The sequence below is a fragment of the Lepisosteus platostomus genome, chromosome 9 (genome assembly GCF_059453375.1).
Source record: "Lepisosteus platostomus isolate fLepPlt1 chromosome 9, fLepPlt1.hap1, whole genome shotgun sequence".
NCBI classification, from domain to species: domain Eukaryota; kingdom Metazoa; phylum Chordata; class Actinopteri; order Semionotiformes; family Lepisosteidae; genus Lepisosteus; species Lepisosteus platostomus.
The window spans coordinates 19756785-19781306 of NC_142619.1; the positions used below are offsets into that span (position 1 = coordinate 19756785).

Consider the following 24522-nt stretch of genomic DNA (forward strand, 5'->3'; position numbering starts at 1 on the left):
TTTAACTGATCTTCTTGTTCTGGTTGCTCATTTTTAGGAGTTGCTTACACATCCGAGTGCTTTCCTTGCAAACCTGGGACCTTCAGTAAAAAACCAGGATCGTCGTCTTGTGATATTTGTCCAAGGAACACCTACTCTGGCAAAGGTGCTAGCTCCTGTACACCATGCAATGAGGAGAATGAGTATTCATGTAAGTTTTATTAACATTGCTACAAATGTGAGGTACTTTAGGTACTGACACCTCAGTTTATAAACTTGAAATTTTCTGTTCTTCTTTAACATAATTCAGAATTCTAACTTCATTCACTTCAGCAATTTTTAGCTTTGACAAGATCACATTTATATTGCTTTTTTTAACAATTTGAAAGTAGCACATTTTGGATTTATCTGAAATTGTCCCTTCTGAACACCAGTTAATTACTACAGTATTCTTTAAGAAATACATCCCATTTGCTCTAGAGTTCATGATTATTTATTTGAAAAAAACATATGCAATCATTTTTCAAACCCTACGTTAATTTAGGTGCACAAAATGGCTGTAACAAGACATGATGAATTAGGTGGTTTCTGTCTGTGTACAATAACAGTTGCAGTTTTAAAATAAATACAACCATCACTGTAAGGACCCCCAGTGAATTTGAAACCAATATTCAATGGAGATCAGGGAGCTTTCGTAACAACTTGGCTATGGCACAGATCAGGCTTAAATACAGTTCAAAGATCCTTAGGAGCTTGATGAAGTTGATCATTAATAAGTTCAAGGCTCTTAGACCATGCTTAGATCGAGCTGTCTCTCCAAACTTCTGTGTATGACAGAATAGAAAACTACTCCGTCTCAAACCCTGCATTTATAGTAAGTGGTACTGCAAACGTGGCAAAATGTTTTTGTGGTCAAGCAAGACAAAATTGAAACTTTTTGGTGTAAATGCAAACCAATACATCCGACACACATCCAACATAGTGCATCACTCAGTTAATACCATCCCTACTGTCGCGCATTGCAGTGGCAGCATTATTTTCTAGTTCTGCTTCTCAGCAGCAGGGACTGGGACGCTTGTCAAGATGAGATGAGAACAAACCCTTAAGGAAAACCTCTTTTGGACCTAAAACTGACAAAAAATCATCATGTAGCAGAATAATGATCCAAAGCACAAGGCCAAAATAACAGTGGGGGTGGCAGCTTAATAAGAAAGTAATTGTGCTTTGGCCCAGTCAAAGTCCTGACTTGAATTCTATTGAGAATCTGTGGAAAGACTTAAACTCCTGTTCCTAGGCAATCCCCCAAGCAACTTCAGAGAGCTTGAATCTTCTAAACTTGCATCATGGTGGTGAGAGAAATTGGTAGACTTATCCATAAAGACTTGGCTGTAATTGCTGCTAAAGGTGCTTCCATGGCATATTGATCTCATGGTTCTGAAAACATATGCAATCAACATTTCATTTTTTTTCCTCTTTAGTAACTCGAGAAGCAATGTGACTGTGTATGTCACACTTCAGAATCTTCAGCTATGATTTAAGATGTGTTACATATGATCAAGTCAATGGATGCAAGTTTAATCGGTCACAGTGCCTGTTCTGTCAAACTCTTATTTGCTCATCTGTTTTTCTTTTCAATATTTTCCAGTGCAACAAAGAGCACTGCTCCTTGACCCAAATTCAGAGAACTATATGAAAAGCTGATGTTCATTAATAAAAATATTATCAGTAAAACCAACACAAACTGAAAATGGGACATGGTTGTGTAAGATGTTCTAATGAGCTTATTTTTTAGAACAAATTCTTCTTCTGCACATTCTGAATGTGGGTCATGTATTGACTAGATTTTTTTAAAATCAACATTTACATCTTTAATGTGTTTCAGGATATATAGCATATAAAAATGCAGTAAATCAAGTTTCAGACTAAACTGAACTTTGTTTTATAAGATGTTTTTAATTGAGAATAGTAGAACTCCATGGAGTTGTACCTTAATAAAGGTGCACTGTCCAGCTCATTGTACCAGCATTAAATACCTTAAATTTCCACATTAATGTAACATGCATCCACACTACCTTGTGACAACTTATCAACCTTGCCTGTTACTGCTGAGTCTGAATAAAGACTCAGCAGTAACTGCAGTTACTGCAGTAAAAAAGACTTTTTTCATTTAAATAAAGCAAATGTTCGTTGTTCATATATAATTATTCACTAGCTTGTATAAAGTTTCATACAATTAAGGAGCAACTCTGATGCATGAGAGACTGTGGAGTGATTTACAAACGGATTCTGCGGTATTAATTAAAACTTAAATTTCAGTGACATGTTTGCAAACTGCATTGGAATCCGCACAATGAGAACTTGTCTCCCACAAGACCAATAACAGTGTAAATCCTTCTAAGAGGTTGACCTGTGGAACACTGTAGTGTACTGGGCTTTTGCTATTGGCTTATCTGATGTTTTCCATCTGTGAACCTAACGCTAAAACATATTGAATTGCTTTGTGGAAAGAGGTACTAAACAGAATATGGGTACACTTAAATTCTAGTAACTGCAGTGGGTACCATAGCTATTAACATGGGTCTTTTTTGCAATTGTAATATTTAACCCGATTTTAATTATAGATCCAGGATATATTCTAAACTGGTCAGAGGTGGTACACAGTGCATTATTTAGAAATAGGGGATTGAGTGTAAGGTTTCTTATTGTTTTATAAGTGCTTATTGTTAACATTTTTTTTGTTTTCTGCAGCAGAGGGATCGGCAGAGTGTAAAGAAAAAACATTTTGTACAGAAAAGGATTACTTCCAAATTCACACACCGTGTGACAGTAATGGAAAAGTAAGATATTCATTGTTTCACCATTTTTTTTTGTCCGTGACAAAGTATCAATTCATAATGCTTCAAAATTCATTTTAATTTTTCTTTTCTTTTAATATTTACATTTTCAAGTATTTTGACCGTCTGCATTTTGCTCCTTACTTACAAGAACCTGTACCAAACAAGTCCTTGTCACTAACACATAAGAAAGAAATGTGCTTTGAAGACGGTTGTGTTTCTAATACGTCTGAAGAACTGTAATAAGCGCTGTTGGCTAGTATCTGTATTATGGAAACGGCACCTTCTTGTAAAAGAATTATCCTTTTTTCTTTAAATTAGATAGTGGGGTAAATTTCAATACAGTATGTGCACCACTGCAATGTGTGGATAAAACAGTAAATGAAAATAGATTTTACTTTACATAAAACCAAACTTAATTAAGAAATTATAAAACAAACAAAATATGTCGTTACTGGTATGCGTTATTTTAACTTTAAATTGATTTATTTATGATTTAACCGATTCTTTTTTTTGTCTCCACTATAATGCTACGTGGAAATCGATCTATCCTGAAAAATGGCTTTTGGAGATTATTTAAGAGGCACTGAAATGGTGAAAAGCTTAATGGCGTTTCTCAGGTTTAATGCACAGTGTTTTAGAAGATTGTGCAAAGCTGATTAGCTTTCCGTTTACAGTTTCCATTAATATTTTAATAGCGGTTCGCAGGACAAATAAAAATTGGGGGCAGACTTAACGCAGAGATTCTATGACCTGGCTAACAACACAAAATCTGCATCTAAAGTCGATTTGAAGCTGATCTGTTTAAAAGAATATTGGTCTTATGTTTGCCGTACAGGAATTATGACAGGAAATTAATTAACAGAAAGAAATAAAATCACAGTATTTTGAATATGATTGGAGTATATGTAATTTGTTTTTCGGCAGACCCAGATCATGTACAGGTGGATTGAGCCGAAGATCTGCATGGAGAATGTGACGGGCGCGGTGACACTGCCACCCTCTGGAGAGAAGAAGCCATGTCCTCCCTGTAACCCAGGCTTTTACAACAATGATACGGCTACCTGCTCTCCCTGTCCCCCTGACACTTACTCTGACGGAACTAAAGGTTGATATATACTTTATACTCGCATTTATGCAATAATCAGGTGCTGTAAGATTAAGAACGACTGTCTCCTTTCAAACTGTTAATTATCAGTTCAGAACATATGTAAAAATCAAAATAGTTAATGGAACTACCGAAAAAACACCGGTTTCAGTTTAGAATAGGCTTTCTGGAGAAACTGTAAAGCTTGAGGAAATATTTCTGGAACTGCATTGCGTTTTTTAAATGTGATAAATAGCTGCATTTCTGTATGTTTGGCGTTAAATTATTTTTAATGTATTGTAATGTAATGTGGTCATTGTTTGCACGCAAGACCGCTATGCTTTCTTGTAATGGTACTAATTTCCGTACTGTGATGTACTGTATTTGGTAAACATCTTGCTGATGCATCCCGTAAATCTTTTGTTAAAAATTATCATGTTTAGTTGTTCCCCTTCAGTTTATTATTATTTATCTACTTTGGTAATCAAAAATTGCTCATCAAAAGAAATATCTGAGAATAGTTGTGCAACAGTTGCACAGTATAAATGAAATTCAGACAGTGATTAAACCGGGATAAAAGACATGCTTAAATATTTGAACATATTCCAAAATACCTTAAGCAGAATCTTTATGAAGTCCAAACTTGGTTATTAAAAGGTGAAAGTCTATTTTGAGGGTGTAGCACCATCCAAAAACCTTTCTTAGATTGGACCTAGATGTTGCTCAGAAACCTTAAATCCTTCAAATTCTGTGATCTCAAGGGATTGAATAAAAATCCATTCAAAAAAAAAAACCTAGGGTGTACTTAAATTGTATTCGTAATCTTCGTTCACGAGTCCCTTTTCTGCCTTTTTCTCAAGCCTGTCAGGAGTGCCCTGCAGGGACAGAACCAGCTCTGGGATATGAATACAAGTGGTGGAATGTCCTGCCTGCAAACATGAAAACCTCCTGCTTTAATGTTGGCAACTCGAAGTGTGATGGGATGAATGGTAAGGGCATTGAAGAGAAAAAGAGAAACTAGATGGCGCTGCTGTATTGTACAAAAAAAATCACTGAAATGAAATATTTGCAAGAAATGGATGCTTTCATTGATGCTATTTTTTCCCTAAAATGACTTTTTTTTGTGTGCTGATGTCAGCTAATGGAGAGAGAGATGCTGGATGGACAGGGAGCACAAAGAAGCAGGTCTTAAAAGAACAGGTCTTCAGGCAGGGTGTTACAGAGCTCGGTGAAATCTCTTTTCACTGGGGTTAATGGGTTTTGCATTGTAGAGAGAAGCACATTTTTAGTTTTCAGATGTAGACCTCAGGACTTCCACATGCCTCTTGCATATTAGTTTATTTTAAAAGTAAAAATGTAGCCACAGGGCATTCTTTTGATGCAGAAAAATAGTGTTTACTTTAAAAGCTTAATTGATTTACTGCACCATATCAAAATGCACAGAACTAGGAAATAATAATAATAATAATGATAATAAACTTTATTTTATAAAGCACTTTTAAAGGTGGCTTCTCAAAGCACTTTACAGAATGACAACAACAATAAAAAAGAATACACAAGATAAAACACAATTACAATGTATAGAGGAGACCATGGATGGTGGTACTAAGAAAAGCAGAGGGGTGAAGAATCAAACCAGTTAAGTAAAGGCTTTTCTAAAGAAGAGGGTTTTGAGTCTGGATTTGAAGGAGTTTAGAGAAGGTGACTCTCTGATATCCTTGGGCAGAGAGTTCCAGAGCTTGGGGGCATAACAGGAGAAGGCCCTGTCACCCATACAATGTAGACGGGCTTGGGGGACAGTAAGGAGACCAGAATTAGAAGAGCGAAGGTTGTGAGATGGGGAGTAGGGAGATAATAGTTCAGACAGGTATTGAGGTGCCAACCCATGCAGAGCCTTATAGGTGAGCATGAGGATTTTTAAATCAACACGGAATTTGACAGGAAGCCAGTGCAAGGACTCCAGGATAGGAGTAACGTGATCACTTGCACTAGACCTGGTCAGGATTCTGGCTGCTGAATTTTGGACATACTGCAGTTTGTTCAAAGTAGATTTAGATACCCCGGCGAGTAGAGCATTACAGTAGTCAATGCGAGAGAACACAAATGTGTTGATCAGCTTTTCAGCCACAGTTAATGATAGCATAGGGCGTAGTCTTGCGATATTTCTAAGGTGAAAAAAAAATGTTTTGACAGTATGCTGCACATGTGGGTCGAATGTTAATCCAGAATCGAATATCACTCCAAGGTTTTTCAATTTAGATTAAAGCTCAAGTACAGAACCATCTACAGATAGGGTTACAGGACTGGCTTTACGAAGTTGATGGGGGATGCCAATAAGCATGACTTCAGTCTTGTCGCAGTTAAGATGAAGGAAGTTTTGAGTCATCCAAATTTATATGTCAGAGATGTAATTAGATAGAATAGAGACAGCCACATCAGTGTCAGGTTTGGTATGGATGTATATTTGAGTATCATCAGCGTAAAAATGAAAGCTGAGGCCATGTGATCTTAAAAGCTGACCAAGTGGAAACATGTAAATGCTGAAGAGCAAGGGACCAAGTATTGAGCACTGAGGAACACCAGACTTAACAAGACCAATTTCAGACCTATACCCATTAAGAGAGACAAAGTGACAGCGATCAGTGAGGTAAGATTTGAATCATTTGAGAGCAATGTCAAAAACTCCAAACAGTCTCAAGACGAGAAAGTAGGATGTTATGTTCAAAAGTGTCGAAAGCAGCACTGAGATCAAGAAAGATGAGTATAGAAAGAGAACCAGAATCAGAAGCTATTAGAAGATCGTTAGTGACTAATGAGGGCAATCGTGTGAATTAGTGGCTAGGAACCTTTATTAGTAATAAAGAAGGTCCTGGGTTGACATCCCAGGTGGAGCATTAATCAAAATTACTAGAGGACACAAGTGGACTCTATATGAAATGCATTTAAAATGGAGAACAGGAAGCACATATCTACACAAACAGTTGTGGGGGTGTGGAACAAGTTTCCCAAAAATGTGGTTTTGCTGATTTTTCAGAGAAATGATGGTTGAATGAGATCTTAGAATTAACCAAATATGCTAGAAGTGCCAATGGCCTCCTCCAATTTGTAATTTTTCTTATGTTCACTAGAAAAAGTCTTGCACAATTTTGGCTGGTTAACAGGATCTGACCAGTCTCCTTCTGAGCCTGAGACCTTCTGTGGGACAAACCAAAGAAACCAATATAAAAGTAATGATCCAGTTAAAATAAGATTTAACTCACATGGACTGAAATGTCCTATTGGGTGAAGTGGTAACATTTGTCTTTTCAATGAGAAAATGGTATAGGAGAGATAACACAAGCCTGAAATTAAAGTTTCTGGTTTGCTAGCACGTTTTAATCAGTCTTTCTATCTTTGATGTAAACCTTAAAATTTATGAAAGGAATAAAGTATGATATTGGGAACTACAAAAAAAATTGCATCAACTACTGGCTAACCAAGACATCCCTGATTTTTCATACACTTCTGTGTAGTAATGCATCTTTTTGGTTATTTCTCTCCTGTTCTTTTCCAGGCTGGGAAGTAGCTGGGGACCATATTCGCAGTGGTGCAGGTGGCTCTGACAATGACTACCTCATTTTAAACCTTCATGTACCTGGATTCAAGTAAGTCTTCCTTCTGGAAGTGGACCAATAAGACAGATAATTTCATTGCTTTGTAACTGACAATGCATGCTTTAAAACACTAAACTGCATTTTTAAGAATTAAAGCAGAATTGGGTCTGATTGATCCACATTTAAAATTTAAAAAGCAATTCAGGTTTGCTTTGCACAAAAAAGTTTTGCATTATTGGTACAGTAATGGTTAACACCAGATAGTGGGGTATTAAGTTTCAAGTTTAGATTGTCATTTTAATATTTCAGACACAATTGTGGCTTTTCTTTAGGCTTCCAACTTCAGTAACTGGGACTACAGGCAGTGAATTTGGCCGCATTACCTTTGTCTTTGAGACCATCTGTTCTGCTGACTGCGAGCTCTACTTCATGATGGTAAGCAGTTTGAAGGATTCTACCTTTTTAAAATTCCCATTAATACCTATGGTTTATGATATTAAATGGGCTCTACAAGAAGATGAATGCCTTAAAGGTGTTCTGTGGCCCATTTATATACAGTAGCTGTATAAAGAGTACTGGATACAACGTCTGATTCAGCCTTCTTACTTTATAATTATGCAAAATCTCATTTTCGAGGTTGTGAGCGAAACAAAATTGTGAGCTGTGTCATTAAGTAAAACAAAGCATCATTTGACTTTCATATGTCCTGTAACCTTTCTAATACAAAAGACTGTCCCAATACACTATCTCTGTTGAACCCCTAATGAGCCTCTTTGACTGAGCTTTGCAGAGGGAATCTTCATCAGAATAATTCCTTTGCCAGCTAAATGCCATTTGTCCAAAACTGTGTACTGTACATGTGAATCTTTCTTAAGTATTGCTAAAGTTGTGACCTAATAAAATTTGGAGGCCATAAAGGGAAGTTGAATTATATTTACTTTCTGACAAAAATCAACGAATGCCATAGAAAAATCAATCAATTAATGATAATGGCATACTGTGCAGTGCAGCCCACAAATCTCCCTGCTTTTCACAGGATGTGAACCGGAAGAGCACCAATGTGGTAGAGTCTTGGGAAGGGACCAAAGAGAAGCAGTCCTACACCCACATAATGACCAAAAATGCCTCTGTGTCATACACTTGGGCATTCCAGAGGACCAACCAGGCCCAGGATGTGAGTGCAGTGCTAATATAGGACGTTAAATAGTGCAGTCTAATTCTATTATTTCTTCTATAATGGACTTTTTTTAATTTACTGTTTAGTGGCTCATATATTGAAATGTGTTCAGAGTTGTTCCCTCAACTGTTTGTTTTTTTAATGGAAAAGAAAAACATTAACACAGTTGTTAAATTTTCTAAATGTTAGCTGTTATACAGTTGATTTGGAGTGATTTATTTTCTCTTACTAAAAAGTCCAACCCCAGTAATAATTCTGTCACTCTTCTTTGAAACAAAATCTGGGAGCTTTTGGATGTGTGAGTTTCAGTTTAGGAATTGGAGAGCTTTGGATGAGGTATTTTTGAATTGGAATGGACTGTATCCTTGCTTGGGGATAGCCAAGATAATATGGATTTAGTACCTTCGCAATTGACCTGCTGCTCTGCATAATTTGTCTCCTCAGACCAGAAAGTTCGTTAATGACATTGTGAAGATCTACTCGATCACCGTCACCAATGCCCAGGATGGTGTGGCCTCTTCCTGCCATGCCTGTGCTCTCATGTCTCAGCAATCCGGATCCTCCTGCATCCCATGTCCTGCGGGGCACTACATTGACAAAGACACGAACCAGTGCAAAGAATGCCCTCCAGGCACATATCTCTCCATGCACCAGATTTATGGCAAGGAAGCTTGCATTCCTTGTGGGCCAGGCAGCAAAAGCAATAAGGTAGCTTTTAACTGTTCATCAGATGTCTTTACGTCAGCAGTGTCATTGTCCATTCTGCAGACAGTGGCAAGGTGATCTATAGCCATTGAGCTGTGTACATTGAGTGACGTACTAAGAAATTGTACGGTACTACTGCATGCTACATTTCTGTATGCTTCTTAGTCAGAAAGCTGGACTACAGGGGCTGGAACAGTTTCCAAACGCCTAATGTGTGTAAATATATATCGATGTAGACAAACAGAGGCACTGATAAACACACATAGTTCTTACAAACCCTTAAACCAGAACAAGTGTTGCTTCAAGCATTTTGAAAGCTTACAATGGTATCCTGACTGCTAAAATAAGATTATTGGTCCGGACCTCATATACGTCGTTCTTTTGAAGCTAAAAATCACTTTTTAAAATGAAGCAGACTAGCACTTTATGGGGAAAAGGGGGAAAAAAGGCACTCTCTTCCTTTTAAGAACAAGGTTTATTCCATGCTGAAAAGAGAAGAAAGAAAACACAATGTTTCGGCCGTGGATCCTTCTTCAGGTGTTTGTTCCTTTGCAGCCTATGCATGCTGACGCAGCTACCCACCTGAACTACTCTTCCTTTTAGATCATGTTTGTGTTCTTGAGGTGCTTATTCTTCAGTTAGGGTGGTAGCCTATCAGAGCCTTTGAGAAATCAGTATGTTTTCTGGTGGATAAATCTTTTTCAAAAATTTTCTATGTAGTTGCAGACAGAAGGATGGCATAAGTACAATTTTGACATGTTGTGTTTTAAATCAGCCCATCCACTAAAAACTTTTAGCTACTTTTGTTTGGCCAAGTGTTTTCTACACATAAAAAAGTCTTTGACAATTTAGTTTAACAAAAAGTATTTATTGCACACAATCAATATGGAGGCAACCTTGTTCCAAATTGAATATTACAGGACTTCTGTAACGCAGCCAGATTTTTGAAGTGAGGAAGCTATTATAAATATTAATGTAGTCTTTAGTGCCTTAATCTGAAGTACAGTTTGCTCACCACCGACATTGAATTGCAATGTCTTTTCTTATGTCCAAGTATGAAAATAGGTGTCCACTTTTCGTGAGAAGTTTTATTCTTGATTTTATATAACTCCTTTTACTGTACTACACAAACTTTCAGAGCTATACCTGATGCCATTTTTAAGATTATCCATGACAATATAAGCAGAATAAAAGAATTTGACTAACTACATTCCTGTTAAGTTGCTTAACAGAACCAAGGGAGAGCAGCTCTGTTCTGGGAGCTGGAGCTCAGCATTTAGATGGATGATTGAACAATGCTTCCTTTCATCTCGGATACTTTTCAGTTGAATGACATCAGTCTGCCAAAGCAAGCTTGGTTGCTTTCAGCTCCCAGGCAGTCCTGATTTTAGGTACCTTTGCAATTGGTTGGTATTGTTGTCCTCAAAGTGAATGTATTCATGCTTTTGTTTTCTTGAAGGATCACACAGTTTGCTTCAGTGATTGCACCTTCACCCACACAGTTGAAAATCAGACGCTGACATATGATTTCAGCCAGCTTAGCCCTGTCGGATCAATAATGAATGGGCCAAGCTTCACATCTAAAGGAACCAAGTACTACCATTTCTTCAATATAAGCCTGTGTGGATATGAGGTAAGGCTCTCTGTCTCTGTGGCTAAGCTGTTCAATATATTCAAATAAAATGCTGTGATCAAAATTTTAGCCTGAAGGCTCTGGTACACAACTGATGCAGATGAACTTTTCTCTGTTTAAGCTGTTAATAGTTGTAGTGAGACCTTTACAGAAATATTAAAAGCATTCACGGGGGATACTTGGATGGTTTTTGTAGGATTGGGTAATGATATTTTGTCAAATCCTGCAAAGTGTAGGAAAAGCCAGCATTACCTTAGCTCTGTGCTTGGATATGAGGAGACTTAACTGAGATGGAAGTTACCAATTGTAATGTGATGTAGTATAAAGAATTATTCTTCCTGTCAAGATCTGATGTAGTCACCTGTACTAGACCTCAAAAAGAAATTGATCCAATTCAATTTCTTGAATTGAAATTGAAATTGAAATTGATTTCAATTTCAATTTACCAAGTAGGTAAAAAATGAATAGTGACTAATGGCTTGTAATCTGGATTTGTAATCGTGTCAATGTTTCGATTTGGTCAGCCATTAGGTGCCTACCTAAAACCATTCAGGCATTTCATTGCTTCCCCTTATGTTTTCATTAACTCTCTTTTTTTTTTCTAGGGTTCTACCAAACATTTTGTGGGTGACTATTTTCCTACAGTTTAACCTTCACCATATACAGTACTTCTTTCTGTTTCTTTCTTTTGTCCTAGGGTAAAAAGGTGGCTGTTTGTACTGACAATGTGACAGATTTGTCATCCAAGGACCTGCAAAATGAATCGGTTGATTTTGTCAACTTTGTGGAAACCTTTATCTGCCAGTCAACCATCATCCCTTCTGATGGACGTGGGTTCAGAACTGCCTTGTCTTCTCAGTCGATCAGCCTTGCAGATACATTTTTGGGTGAGGCCATGAACATCTACCCATCAGCGAATCAGCCAGTGACTTGGAACAAAGTCATGAATGACCGAGTTCAACATAAGAAATATAAGGCCTGCATCTGAAATTCAGGGTCTTCACACACTCTGACAGATGCTGTTAACAATCAAAGTCGTACTGTACAACTTTGACTCATCCAAGTTCTCCTTTACATTTGGTTGAAGGCGATGTTCAGCTGCATTCCTCATGCAGTGGTTTTGTAAGTCTTCTGGTCTTCAAGGCATTGAAACATGGCCAATTATCATGCACAGTATGGTTGTAAAATGCCATCAGCGGCAGTTTTTGCTGAACACAACCCCAGCCTTTAATAGCAAATTGTATCGTGGGCACTGTAGTGTGAAATTGCTTTCTTATTTTCCATTACTTCATCAAGTTTATTATTCTTTTACGTAGCAAAGGCCTTCTGTTAAGCAGAAATAATTTAGAACAGATATAATATGGATAATAGTTGAAACTTGTTGTAACACCTCTTTAATCTGTCTCCAGTATGTTTTTATATTTGTGTTACATACAGTATATGAACTGCTGAAATAATTTCTTGAGTATTGTGAATATGTATCCATGCAGTTCTTGACCTTCTTGAACCTGACTTGTCACATAGTGATCTTCGTTTTCCTAATGTTCACCTTTGTGTAATAATGTCCTTTGTAGGAGCTACCATTGAAACTACACTTAATGGAGTCAGTATAAAGACAGACTTGTTCCCTGAACCTCCAAAGAAAATACCAGATGTCAATTTCTTCTATCGGTATGTGCAAACAGCTGCAATTATTTTCCATTTTGAGGAGAGGATTGACCTAGGCAGTATTCTGAATAATGTGACCTTTTAAATCTTTAACATGTAACTTAAATTCTTTTATGAAGTAGAAGGCTTTTTAGCCATTTGTTAAGTGCATCCTATTTAAAATTAGGCCTATTTCAGTTGCCCTTTGTTTTCCCAGGTCTCCACAGGCCACTTCCTCTTGTGAGAAGGGCAGAAATGGCATTATTTCCTTGCGATGCAACCCTAAGAAGAGTGGCCAAGGAGAGCTTTCTGTACCAAGGTATACCTGTTAGTGACCAGCCTTTTATTAGTAATCTGTTTTTTTTCAGACCGACATCTGTAAAATTTAGACCTGGTGATGAGACTAGTATCTACATGGAATGACATAAAAACTTTGTTAATTACATTGCAAGACATTAAGGTATTAAGTCACTGTGGCACAGGTACAGTATATGTAGGAATATTGTGTAATAACAGACATGTAATTTGGGATCTGTAATCTTCATTTGGATAGTCATGTTACAGCTTGAGCCTATTATTTCACCAGCTGTCTGTGACAGCAATTTCCCCAAGCAGTTATACAGTTGGCCAAACGGTACGGAGAGTAGACGAGAGCAGTCAGTCACTGACACCTCTGTTACCCTTTCACCATTACCCCTGTAATTTGCTTGTAGGCACGTGGCGAGAAATTGTGGTGAGAAGGTACCTCTCCTCCAATCGGTGTTGAACAACCTGTATGGGGCTGCGGTGCCTCTCGCATCACAAAGGGTGAAAGACTCAAAGGCAGGCTGACAGTTCCTCGTTCTTCCCATGTGTGGGTTTCATTGCTCCAATCTGAGATGCAAAAAACTCATAGCTTGCTATTTGAAATTTGATGGGTACAACAAAAATAATTGCGTTCTCGTTACTTTTTGTACAGTCTGTTTTTGATCACTGGATCGGACGCCAAATGAGGAAGCTTCAGTGTCGCAAAGAGTAGAGAGGTCTGAAAGGGTAGCAGAGCTTCCTCTGTGTTGACCGGGGGACTGGGTTTTAGTATTGAAATCACTTGTGCTAGCTGCTGCTTCTGAAATTTCTCACGGCACAAAAAGCCAGATTGTTTTAAAGTTGAGGATGTCCTACGGTTGGTAAAACAGCTACTGCTTTAAAATAGATTATTTCCTGTACTTTTTTAGAAATGTTACAGTTTGACTTGGAGACCTTTGCCTTAGGATATGGAAGTACTTTGTGGGAATATCTGTTTCCATGTAAACCGACTGAAGGTTATAACTGATTTGGAAGTGCAGTTGAAAATAGTGGTTAAAACACTGCATAAACAACTTTCAGTAGTATATATTTTCACCCTGAATACACTATTCATTCCCTCACTTCATATGAAAATATATTAGGAAAGGGGAGATATGGGGCTGTTCGAAATGTAATTTTCCTTAAGATGAATTCAGCCACAGGACAATTTTGACTTCCTGCTATTATATTGGAGAAAAACTTTCACATTTATCCTTTTGAATGATTTAGATGTGCAGAAAAAAGGAAGATTTGTAGCCATCCACACCTGGGGTGCTATTTGCATGGAGTTTGTATGTTCTCCCTGTATTGGCATGGTATCATTTTTGATACCAGCTTTTTTATGTTCCAAAGCTCTAGAACTCTATCCCTAAGGATATCGGAGAGTCACCTTCCCTAAACTCCTTCAAAACCTTCTTTAGAAGGGCTTTTACTTAACTGGTTATGTTATTTACCCCTCTGCTGCTACCTCATTCAGTGCCTCCATCTGCTGTTTCCTTTCATTGTGTATTTTCCATGTGTGCATACCATGTGTGTTTTTTCTTGTTGTTGTCGTTCTGTAATGTGCTTTGAGAAGCCACCTTTTAAAGTCACTATATATATATAAAAAAAAAGGTTTTTTATTTTTATTATCATTTTTGATTAATCATGACTGACCACGAATCACTTGAGTGACATTGACCACTGTATCAACTGATTAATGAGAGAGTTGGTTGGGAAAAAGTAAGAAGCAATTTTAACCTGTTGAATGTCTAGCGTGCTGAACATCAAGAAAGGGAAACCTGGAAAGGATCCAATATGCCCTACATGTCAAAAGAAATTCTTCTTTGTTTGGAACCAGTAGGCCTTGATCTGGCAGATGAGTCTTGAGCACGTCGCCCAGTTCAATGTGGAGGTCTATGAATAATAAAGGAGTGTCTAGCTGCTACAAACTTCAATTGTAATGATTGATGGCCACCTGCCTGTATGAGTCAGGTAAAGGGACAGTAATCCTAGGTCCTCTCTTAATGCCCTTCCTATTGGTTCATTCCAGCAGAACAACACGCGTCCTCATACAACTTGTGTAACGATAACAAAAAAGTCTAGATTTTCAAACCTTAAGTAAATAATAAGGGCTCTCAAGGTACTTCTAGAGCAGATTGTTTGCAACCACATAGACCTTAAATCTTGTGGGGTTTTTTTGTCTGCATACAGTACCTATAAAAACACAGTTTTATGTCCACCACAGTTTAGGGTTTAAATCCAGCATTTCCAACAAGAGAGCATTCAAACATTATATTGCCTCGTCTTCATATTCTCCTGAAGAACTAGACTCATCGTCTGTTTGATAACCAGTAGAATTAAAACAGCTTCTGAACAGTTGTTCTATCTTTCTTATCGTTTAATCATTGCACTTAATTTATGAATGTTTTAACTCCTGGTAGATCAACCGGCAACATTGGGTAATTAAAAGGTGAAGGAATATTCTGTGTTGTATTACAGTATAATCAATGCAAGATGAAGTAGATGAATGTAGTAATGCAGGTTTGGAGAGGATTAGCTAAGTGAAAGGTTGTTTGTTTGCTCAGTGACATTTGGGCTTGAGAGTAGTGCATCCTCCAGATAGAACATTAAAACACATCTTCAGGTTCTCACTAAAAAAATCATGAAACATGTTAACTTGCACTGATTTTGATATTTCCTTGGATTATCGAAACATATTTTAATTTAGAAATACACACATTTGCATCTCTTCATCTTTTGTTCTCAAAATTTCTTTGCTGTCAGGGGTCTCCTCCTTAACACATGGTAGCTGCCACTCAGTTTAATTATGTTAACATATGTTAAAGTATGTATAGAGAGATGAGCTGTTGCTGAAGTGCAAGCAAGCAGAATAATACAAGCCCAGACTCCAGCACTGACCCCATTATAGCTCCACTAATCCTTGCCTTTCTTTTTCTTTTAGTAAATGTCCTGCAGGAACCTGTGACGGTTGTACTTTCAACTTCCTGTGGGAAAGTGCAGAAGCCTGTCCAATGTGTACAGAAATGGACTACCATGAAATCGAGGGAGCGTGCAAGGGTGGAGTTCAAGTAATCAGAAAACATTTTTACGTCATAACTGATGCATTTTTTTGTGTAAAAAATACTCATATTGCTGGCTAATGTTCCTATTTGGCCTCTGGAAGACCAACCTTGGCCAACACCACTTCAGTTCTGCACTTTTAAGTCTTTTCTCACTGAAAATCTTAACTTCCTCTTCTTCAAAGCCCAGTGTCAGAGCTTATATTTATTCTGCTGGGACTTTCAAATCCTGACAAGCCATGAAGAGTTTATGAAACCGGAAATGTAGTAGTAACAAATAAATATTACAGGGTCAGCGCAGTGGTTAGCATTGCTGCATCACAGTGCAGGGGCCCCTTGGGTTCAATTTTTTGAGGCGCTATCTGCGAGGCATTTAAATTTCCTGTGTTAACATAGGTTTTTGCTGGGTGCACTGGTTTCCTCTCACAGTCCAAAGATATATATATATACTTGTAGATTAATTAGCTTATGGGAAAATTGGCTCTGCTCCGTGTATCTGTGTGCGAGCTGAGATGGACTGGTATCCTGCCCAGGGTGTATCCTGCTTTCTGCCTGTTGCTTGCTGGGATAGGTTCCGGCTGCCCCACAACCCTATATTGGATGAAAAACAGATGGATAACATGGATAATATTGCAGGTCAAACTGAATCTTTGTTTTTGTTTCTCAGCGAAATGCTAACGAAATTGTAATGAAAGTGTCGAAAAGAATCAAACTCTTACGCATAAATGTGCATCCTAATGTGATTTCACAAACTGGGTCACCATTATAGGATCTGAATAGTTTTGAAAGGCACTAGAATACAGATGTTGGAAAGTCTATTAAATTAGAAATCTCCATTGTCTGATTCTCCTGTTTTTTTTAATCATATCCAATCATAAGTGTGAGAAGGAATAATAAAGGGTTTGTTTTTACTCCAAGGACACCGAATATGTATGGAATGAACCAAAGCTTTGTACTAAGGGAGTCTCCCTCCCAGGTACAAAGACCTCACCTTGTGAGGCTATTGACTTCTGGCTAAAAGTTGGAGCTGGAATTGGTGCTTTCACAGCAGTGCTGCTAATATCCCTGACCTGCTACTTCTGGAAGAAGAACAAAAAGTGAGTTGAACTAACTACGTATGAGAATAACATTTTAGTTGTACAACTGCGCCTCTTAAAATGCAAGAATATTGAAAATACGGTACGTTCTGTCTTGTGTTTGCTTGTTTGTTGTTCAAGTGAGTTTTTGCAACAGCATAATTTTCATTAGGTTTTATAGACATTGGTCCGGAAGGGCATTGCTGCCACCAAGGGAAAAAAAAAAATCACAGCTCATTCTTGTGTACTGTATGCGATCAAGCGTTAGCACAATTGTCATACGATACCTGCATAATCAATATCTGACTTTCAGTTTTAAGCAGTGGAATCGATTTCAGGGCACACTTGCTCTTGTTCAAGGATATGCACGATTGTCTTCATGGCTAAAACTGTGTTTACACTAGGTGCAAACTGTAATATTCCATTATGAATAAACCCGATGGGAAGGTAAGTTCATGTGCATTTTGCATCATTGCACATTGTCAGGAACACTAAACCCACAGCTTCAACAAACTTATCGATAGGTTGTAGGTACTGTCATCACAGAATGTAATGAGAGGTTCATACAGTAAAATGACCGCTGCTCAGGAATTTTTTTTCCTCGGTGATAGCAATGTGCTTCCATACATTGGTCCTTTGTCATCAGGTAATTGATGTTCATGTTCTTTTAGAATGGTTGATCTATTTATAGCTACAGTGGCATACATTAATTTATATAACTGACTTAATTTTTTAAATACCTCATGGCTATGTACACTCTGTACATTTTTGCTAGGGACGGGATCAGGAATTTTATACACTTCTATATTAATATATAATTTTATGTGGATCACCCCAAAGGATGTCTTAATTTTTTCTGACAGATTTTCAAAAGCTTATGAAAGTAGGTGGAAAGTCTATGACGGACCACAAATTGGCTCCAGTAGTGCCCTCAATACCATCGCAAACATTTCATCTTGTTGATGCACCCTGTGACTAGATTGTCATGTTCAGATCATGCAGTTGCAAATAAGATTCCCCCGAAGCAAGAGGCCTGAACAAATGATAATCAGGAGGGTTGAGGTCTGGACTGTATGCTGGATAAGAAAGTACACCCCATCCCATCTTTGCAATAACTCTCAGTGTTTGAAATCTTGTGTGAGGCCAGACATTCCTGCCATAACATCACTTGCATGTTTGTGTAAGGTCTTATGTTGGATTTGGTAACCCACCTTCTTACCGTATGCACACTGACAGTATTTCCTTCATACACATTTGAGATGACTGCACATCCCCCTGTATAGTCACAAATTCAATCACAGCTTGAGCAGCTCAGAGTGCATAGGGTGCAGAGCAATGAAACTTCACCAGCCTTGGCAGGGAACACTTGGGTCATTGCTGGTGATTGACAGGTATTTTGTGTTTGTATTTTGACAGTAATTTGCTTCATTGAAAGAGAAAGTATCTTTTAATTAGAACATGCAATGCCCTATCCCTGTGCAGATTTAAATAATCATTCGCTTTAGTGTTCCCCCCATTTATACAGTACACTTTAAGGATTTAAAAAAAAAAAATTATGCTAAGGACTGTTGAACTGGTCATAAAACTTTTTAAATGTTAAATTTAATCTCTTATAGTCCTAATTATAATTCATATCCTGTTAGTTTTATCCAGTTATGGAGTGCAGATTTTTTTTACAATAAGAATACTATCAGCCTAAAGACAGCAATTTGCTTTGCCTTTGGGAAGGAGTGTTTGTGGCGTGACATGACCTTGGCCTGTTTTCCCATCATTCCCCTGCAACACCTCTTGGCTGCGAGACGTGAACATTTCAAAAGAAATGAGCAAATGAAAAGGGCAGGAAGGCTTGTATGAAAGGTGAAGGTCTTCAGCTGCACTTATAAGTAATGTTGCTTGATAAAACAAAGGAGTATGGCAGGATAGTACATGGCACCCTTTCAGTTTGTTTCAAAATATTTCTTTTGATTAAGAACATTCCACTGTGCATCTTTGCCTTTTGAATATTTACAAAGCTTTGGAGACTTTTTTGTTCTGTCACATTTTGACATTAGGGGTCCATTACTGTGCCACTGGCCACAAAAATAAACATAGTGGAAAAAAACAAGCTTTTTAAAATAAACTCATAGATAGTTTTCAACTATGATAGTGAACTTTCATTGTGCTTCTGACAGAAGTGTTTTTAGCTGATTTGCCATCAGTATAAGTAGCAGTTTACAATTCAGCAATTGTTGCTGTAGCTTAGGCGGCTAGTGCTCTTTGTGCTGGGTGGATGGAGGGCTTTCACTATTTTTGTTTTTGTTGGTGGCAGGTTGGAATATAAATATTCACGTTTAGTGATGACTGCTAACAAGGAATGTGAACTGCCTGCTGCAGACAGCTGTGCCATAATGGAAGGTGAGGATAATGAGGAGGAGGTGGTTTATTCCAATAAGCCCTCCTTGCTGGGAAAGCTGAAGTCAATAGCCACAAAGGTAAGTTGTCGCTGAGAATTTTGTAATGATTACCCACATAAGTGATGCATCTTGAAAATTTAAAAATGTGGCAAAGGCATGACAATAGTTCTGTCCTTATTTCCCAAGGTGTGATGTTAAAACTTGTCACGTTGGAATTGCACATTTTTAAAGGAATGTTCCAAGTCCATCTAAATCCTTTTGTAGCTACTCATTAGCTTTCTTTCTAGTGACTAGCATGTGTCTAATCACACAGTCTGTGCCAGGATCTGCATAAAGAACCTAATTTGATGCCATTGCCATGAAGCCATGGACACAAAACAAAGTATAATCACAACAGTATTTTTAAGCATATTAAAGTTTTCTTCTGATCTACTGCAGTATTAAGTATTAAAAAACCAGAGCAATTACTGTTATTTTATTGCCTCATAAATTACATTTTGTGTGAATTGTTCATTTTTTTCAAGCTAAGAATGTGAAAACTTCATATCGGCTTTCAAAACATATTCGGAATGTTTGACATTATGAAAATGATATGTTGGTCTGAATTACTATACTTCTTATTATGTCAGGTTTTGACATTGCTTATGTCTGTTTTATTTTATTTTTTTGTACAGGGAAATGGGGACAACTGTGAGTCAGTCCAGCTAAAATCATCCAAAAATGAGAGATGGGTTTGGGGATAAAAACAAATGCTGTTAAATATATGATGAGAGAAGAAAAAAAACTATAATTAAGAATAATCTGGATGATCTGTGGACCAGGAACTTGGTTGGTGAAGATACTCATGTTTGGTTGCCTTATTACTGGGATAACATACCTTGCCAAAGGGGATTCAGACATTAAATTGATAGTCCAGCTCAGGAAGGGATACACATTTCGTTTGCTTTCTTATTTTGCTTTTTGTGACTGTTTGAAGGTTCAAATAGTACTGCTTGTGTGTAATGAGATCCACTAGGTCTCTCTACTTTGAAATTACAGTAGCTAATTCAAAACTAAATCATTCCCTGTGTGTTAGATACAATGGGCAAGAGCTTTACAGACCACAAAGTAACATGGCTCACTTACTGTACCTGGCTGGAATTGCTTTACAGCTCATTACTCTGCTTCTATTTTTATTCTTCATCAGAACATGCAGTTGTGGCAAAAAGGCGAGTCCTAAAACTCAAGTTTTTTTTTCTCTCTGCCATTTCAGGAGATCAGGCTGTTTATGTGGCATTTAATACTCATATTTGGTTTATGGCTTTTGTCCCCCTTATATAAATAGAACTATCAGTGTATCCGCTGTATACTACCGGTGATGAAGGAAACATTGAATTTATAGTGTTTAAAACCTGTTTTATGTGTGCTTTTTGAATTTTAATTTTGTACATATTACTTTTGTTGAATTTGGATGCTTTTATGTTATTTTTTTTTATCTGTAGTTTTCCCATATAAAATCATTGGTATTTGCAAATCTTAAATATTGTCAAACATGATGTGCAGTAATGATCTTGGATAGTATTACATTTGAATATTAACAGAGAAAAGACCCATTGTTTTGCATTTTTAATTGAAATGTGATTAGACATGAGATCCCATAAGGAAAGAAATGAAACAAGAATGCATTGAGGCTCCTTATCCTTAATAAAATACAGTAAAACCTCTGTTCTAGGCATATTTGTTTAAGGAGGTTTTCTGCATAGAAAATAAAATTATTCATTGTGATGAATATTTCAACAATGGATAAAGGTACTAGAGTCTCCAACCCCACACATATACACACTTGCATAGTGAACAGAGGAAAACGAGCCTGTTAAATGTATTTTTAGGCAGAATGCTTTAAAATGCTGACAGAAAGCTTTTTTCACGTATGTAGAAATGACTTTCCAATTGTGCAATTAATAGGGATTTTGTTTTGTTTGACTGTGAGGCAACTAATCATTCCAATTACTACCATGTGGTACTTGGTAATCCTTAACGATGGATTCCAGTAAATAAAATCTTCTGATGAAAGAATTGGTGAAGATGCCAGTGTTTGTAATGGCTGTTTTATTTTAATATTTTTAATGCAGTATTTGGACAAATTGTTCATAATGGGTTTTTTTCTCCTCCAAATAAATGTTTTTTGTAACGGACAACACAGTCAGCCCCTGGGAATAAATGCAAAACTACAAAGAAAGTACTGCTGAGATGTCAGTTTTCCTTTAAAGCAGGGCTTCGAGCCCATTATAACTCCACAGAGGCTGAAAGCAGTGAGATGTGTACAATTTACCAAAAATGTCATCCTAGAAAAAAAAAATTAATTTAGAACCTGAAAGGCACTCAGATTCACCTATCCTTCCAAACAGAAATAGCAGGAGGTAACACTATTTTGAAATGGGGCTTGTTTTATTATCATGGGAAATGGTGTTATTTGTATGATATTTCTTTTCCCACACATTGACAAATTGTGTTTTTTTGAAATTGCACTTCTTCCATTACTCATGCTGCTTTGAAATGGAGTGTAAGGCAACTTTGAAGTCAACTCCAGATATGTTTGAGGGCTAAAACTCTACAAATATATATTAATTATTTGTATTGTAATGCTTTACGATCCTTTTAACAACGTATCCTTTGAATATACTGGTGAACTTCTTGTGGTCCCAAAACGCATTACTCAACAGGGGATAGTTATTCATTTAATAACTGATTTATGTTTAATGACTTGACGGTTAGGGTCAAAGCTGGTACCGTGAATCCATGTAAATGTTTGACAGAAACCTCTTAAAAGGAAGTGTCAAAAAAATTAGAGGCTGGATAATGTAAGATTCCAGTAACTCATTTGTAGTTGGACAATATGAAGAACCATAACAAAATGAGATGGCATTTTTTCCATTCCTCCACCCATCCATCAATTTTCTAACCGGTTTTTCCAATAAAGGGTCATGTGAGACCCAGAGCCCACTCCGGCAAGCAATGGGCATGAGACAGGATAAACCCTGGAAGGGACGCCAGTCCGTCACAGGGGACACACAGACACAAACACGCACACCAGGGTCAGTTTTTTTCTCAGAAATCAGTTAACCTACAAGTACTCTAAAGAGTACTGGACTGTTGCACTGTGGGAGGAAACATGAGCACCTGGAGGAAACCTACATGCACACAGGGGGAGCATACCAACTTCATACCGATAGCACCCCAGGTCCCCAGTGCTGCGAGGCAGCAAGGCTAACCACTGTGCCACTGTGCTGTCCATTTTATATTCATTTATTCAATTTGGTTAATTTGAATGGCTTTATCCCTGTTTTAAAAGGTGTCATTAGATTTTTCTTGTGTAAAAAAGCTGTAAAAATGGCCGCAGTACCTTTGTGGCCAAACTGACAAAATTCACTTTTGCTAAAGTCACAACACTCCAAGGGTTATATAACTATCACTTTTGAATTTTACAAAATAATTGAAAGAGTGTTTTCTCTCAGCAGCAGACAACAAGGGGAATACTTAATGCTAGTTAAGACAGTTGTTGAAGAGTAGAAGGTGGTCAGTGCTGAAGGAAAGTGAGGAAAAGACTCCACCCCCCTCCTCTCTACAGTACAAACACATCCCTTTTGTTAGCTGTATGCATGTGTGGTCACAGCAGGAGAAAGCCGCCCACGTTTCAGTTCAGCTACTTATTACCCCTTACGTTGTTGTTGGGCCCGTCCTGCCCATGAATGACCTCAATGGAGAAAAAGAAAAGAGAAGCACACAAGAAAAGTGAATGATTTTTTTTATTATGATGCCATCACCTTGCTATTGCACTCATTATTTGAACTATACTGTTACTTGCTGTCCAATCATTCTACGCCAAGTTCCAGGTTGGCCAAAGCAAGCACTGTGGACCATGTTTTTTTTTTTCGTTTTTGGTGGTACAATATCAGAATATGACAGATAGTTAAGCCTTTTAAACAGTCGCAAAATAAACGATTTTACAAAATGGAATTAGGATTGCTGTGCATCTCGTCTTCGTCTTTATGATCGGATGCCTCCTCTGCACTGTTACTCAGGTTCCTGTGGTGGCTGACCTAAACACCACACTTAAACACAACCATATAAACAGTGTGAAATAGCTTAAAAAATGGTTGAGTAATAGAAAGATATTGCCTTGACTCAGGAACAATAGGCTATTTTTGGTTTGTGTATATCACACATATCATCACATTTATACAGAGAAAGTGACTTAAACTGCTCTATGAGCAGCTCAGTCGTTGGAGTGTCCCAGAATTTTGGAAGAAGTAGATTCCATTCATGGTTGTCCATGGCAACTCGACTTTGGAGTAATGTATCCTCGGGCAGCAAGGAATGCACTAACAGATAAGCCTTACAACAAAGAAAAATAATCTCTCAGATGTGTGAGCATAAATAAAATGCATGACTAGGGGCATGAGATTACTTTACATAATCCTCAGCTTCCTGTTGTATTTTGGACACATGGTTTTCTTTGTATTTTTTTTTTCCAACCAATGGAACCGGTGTGCAATTTCTGTTATTTCTCTGGGTAGCATTTTTTACAAAATTTGCCTTGTATATTTTACAGACTCCCAAAGATATTGTTTCATATACAGTACATCCTATTTCATTATGTTACTGCACTGGAAGGCAAAACCAGTTATTTCTAAAGAACTATGTTTGCAGATATGCGAGTACCAATGTTCGCTTTTTTGTATATTTTGTATTGTGGTGTACATTTAAAGCTGTACAAACTTGTGGTAAAATGTTCTTGATTGTTGTCATGATTCTTTAATAAATGTGAATGGCTTTGGAAATGCTTCTATTTTAGGTCACTTTCTTTTTACAAAATATATCACCCTCAAATTATTTCCAAATACTAATGTGATTTGAAACATTAATAATATTGCAGTTGTAAAAAAAAATCAATGCCCATCTAAGTTGCAGTTTAAAAGTGTCCAGTACTGTCAACTTCTTTGTAAATGCAGTACAAATTACAGCATTTTAAA

General features: G+C 37.4%; 1 protein-coding gene across 1 annotated transcript in view; it reads left to right on the top strand.

Annotated features, from left to right (window-relative positions):
• The window catches only part of elapor2b (endosome-lysosome associated apoptosis and autophagy regulator family member 2b), a 51144-nt gene extending 26814 nt beyond the window's left edge, over nucleotides 1-24330 (top strand). The window contains exons 7-22 of the mRNA XM_088647157.1: nucleotides 38-190; nucleotides 2728-2816; nucleotides 3741-3921; nucleotides 4761-4889; nucleotides 7454-7544; nucleotides 7826-7928; nucleotides 8530-8667; nucleotides 9115-9378; nucleotides 10835-11008; nucleotides 11706-11895; nucleotides 12583-12679; nucleotides 12873-12974; nucleotides 15924-16050; nucleotides 16960-17138; nucleotides 19426-19588; nucleotides 20185-24330. Coding sequence (XP_088503283.1) covers nucleotides 38-190; nucleotides 2728-2816; nucleotides 3741-3921; nucleotides 4761-4889; nucleotides 7454-7544; nucleotides 7826-7928; nucleotides 8530-8667; nucleotides 9115-9378; nucleotides 10835-11008; nucleotides 11706-11895; nucleotides 12583-12679; nucleotides 12873-12974; nucleotides 15924-16050; nucleotides 16960-17138; nucleotides 19426-19588; nucleotides 20185-20253 — 2249 coding nt within the window. The 3' untranslated portion in view covers nucleotides 20254-24330. The remainder of the gene's footprint in view (nucleotides 1-37; nucleotides 191-2727; nucleotides 2817-3740; nucleotides 3922-4760; nucleotides 4890-7453; nucleotides 7545-7825; nucleotides 7929-8529; nucleotides 8668-9114; nucleotides 9379-10834; nucleotides 11009-11705; nucleotides 11896-12582; nucleotides 12680-12872; nucleotides 12975-15923; nucleotides 16051-16959; nucleotides 17139-19425; nucleotides 19589-20184) is intronic.
• The last annotated feature ends 192 nt before the right edge of the window (nucleotides 24331-24522 follow it).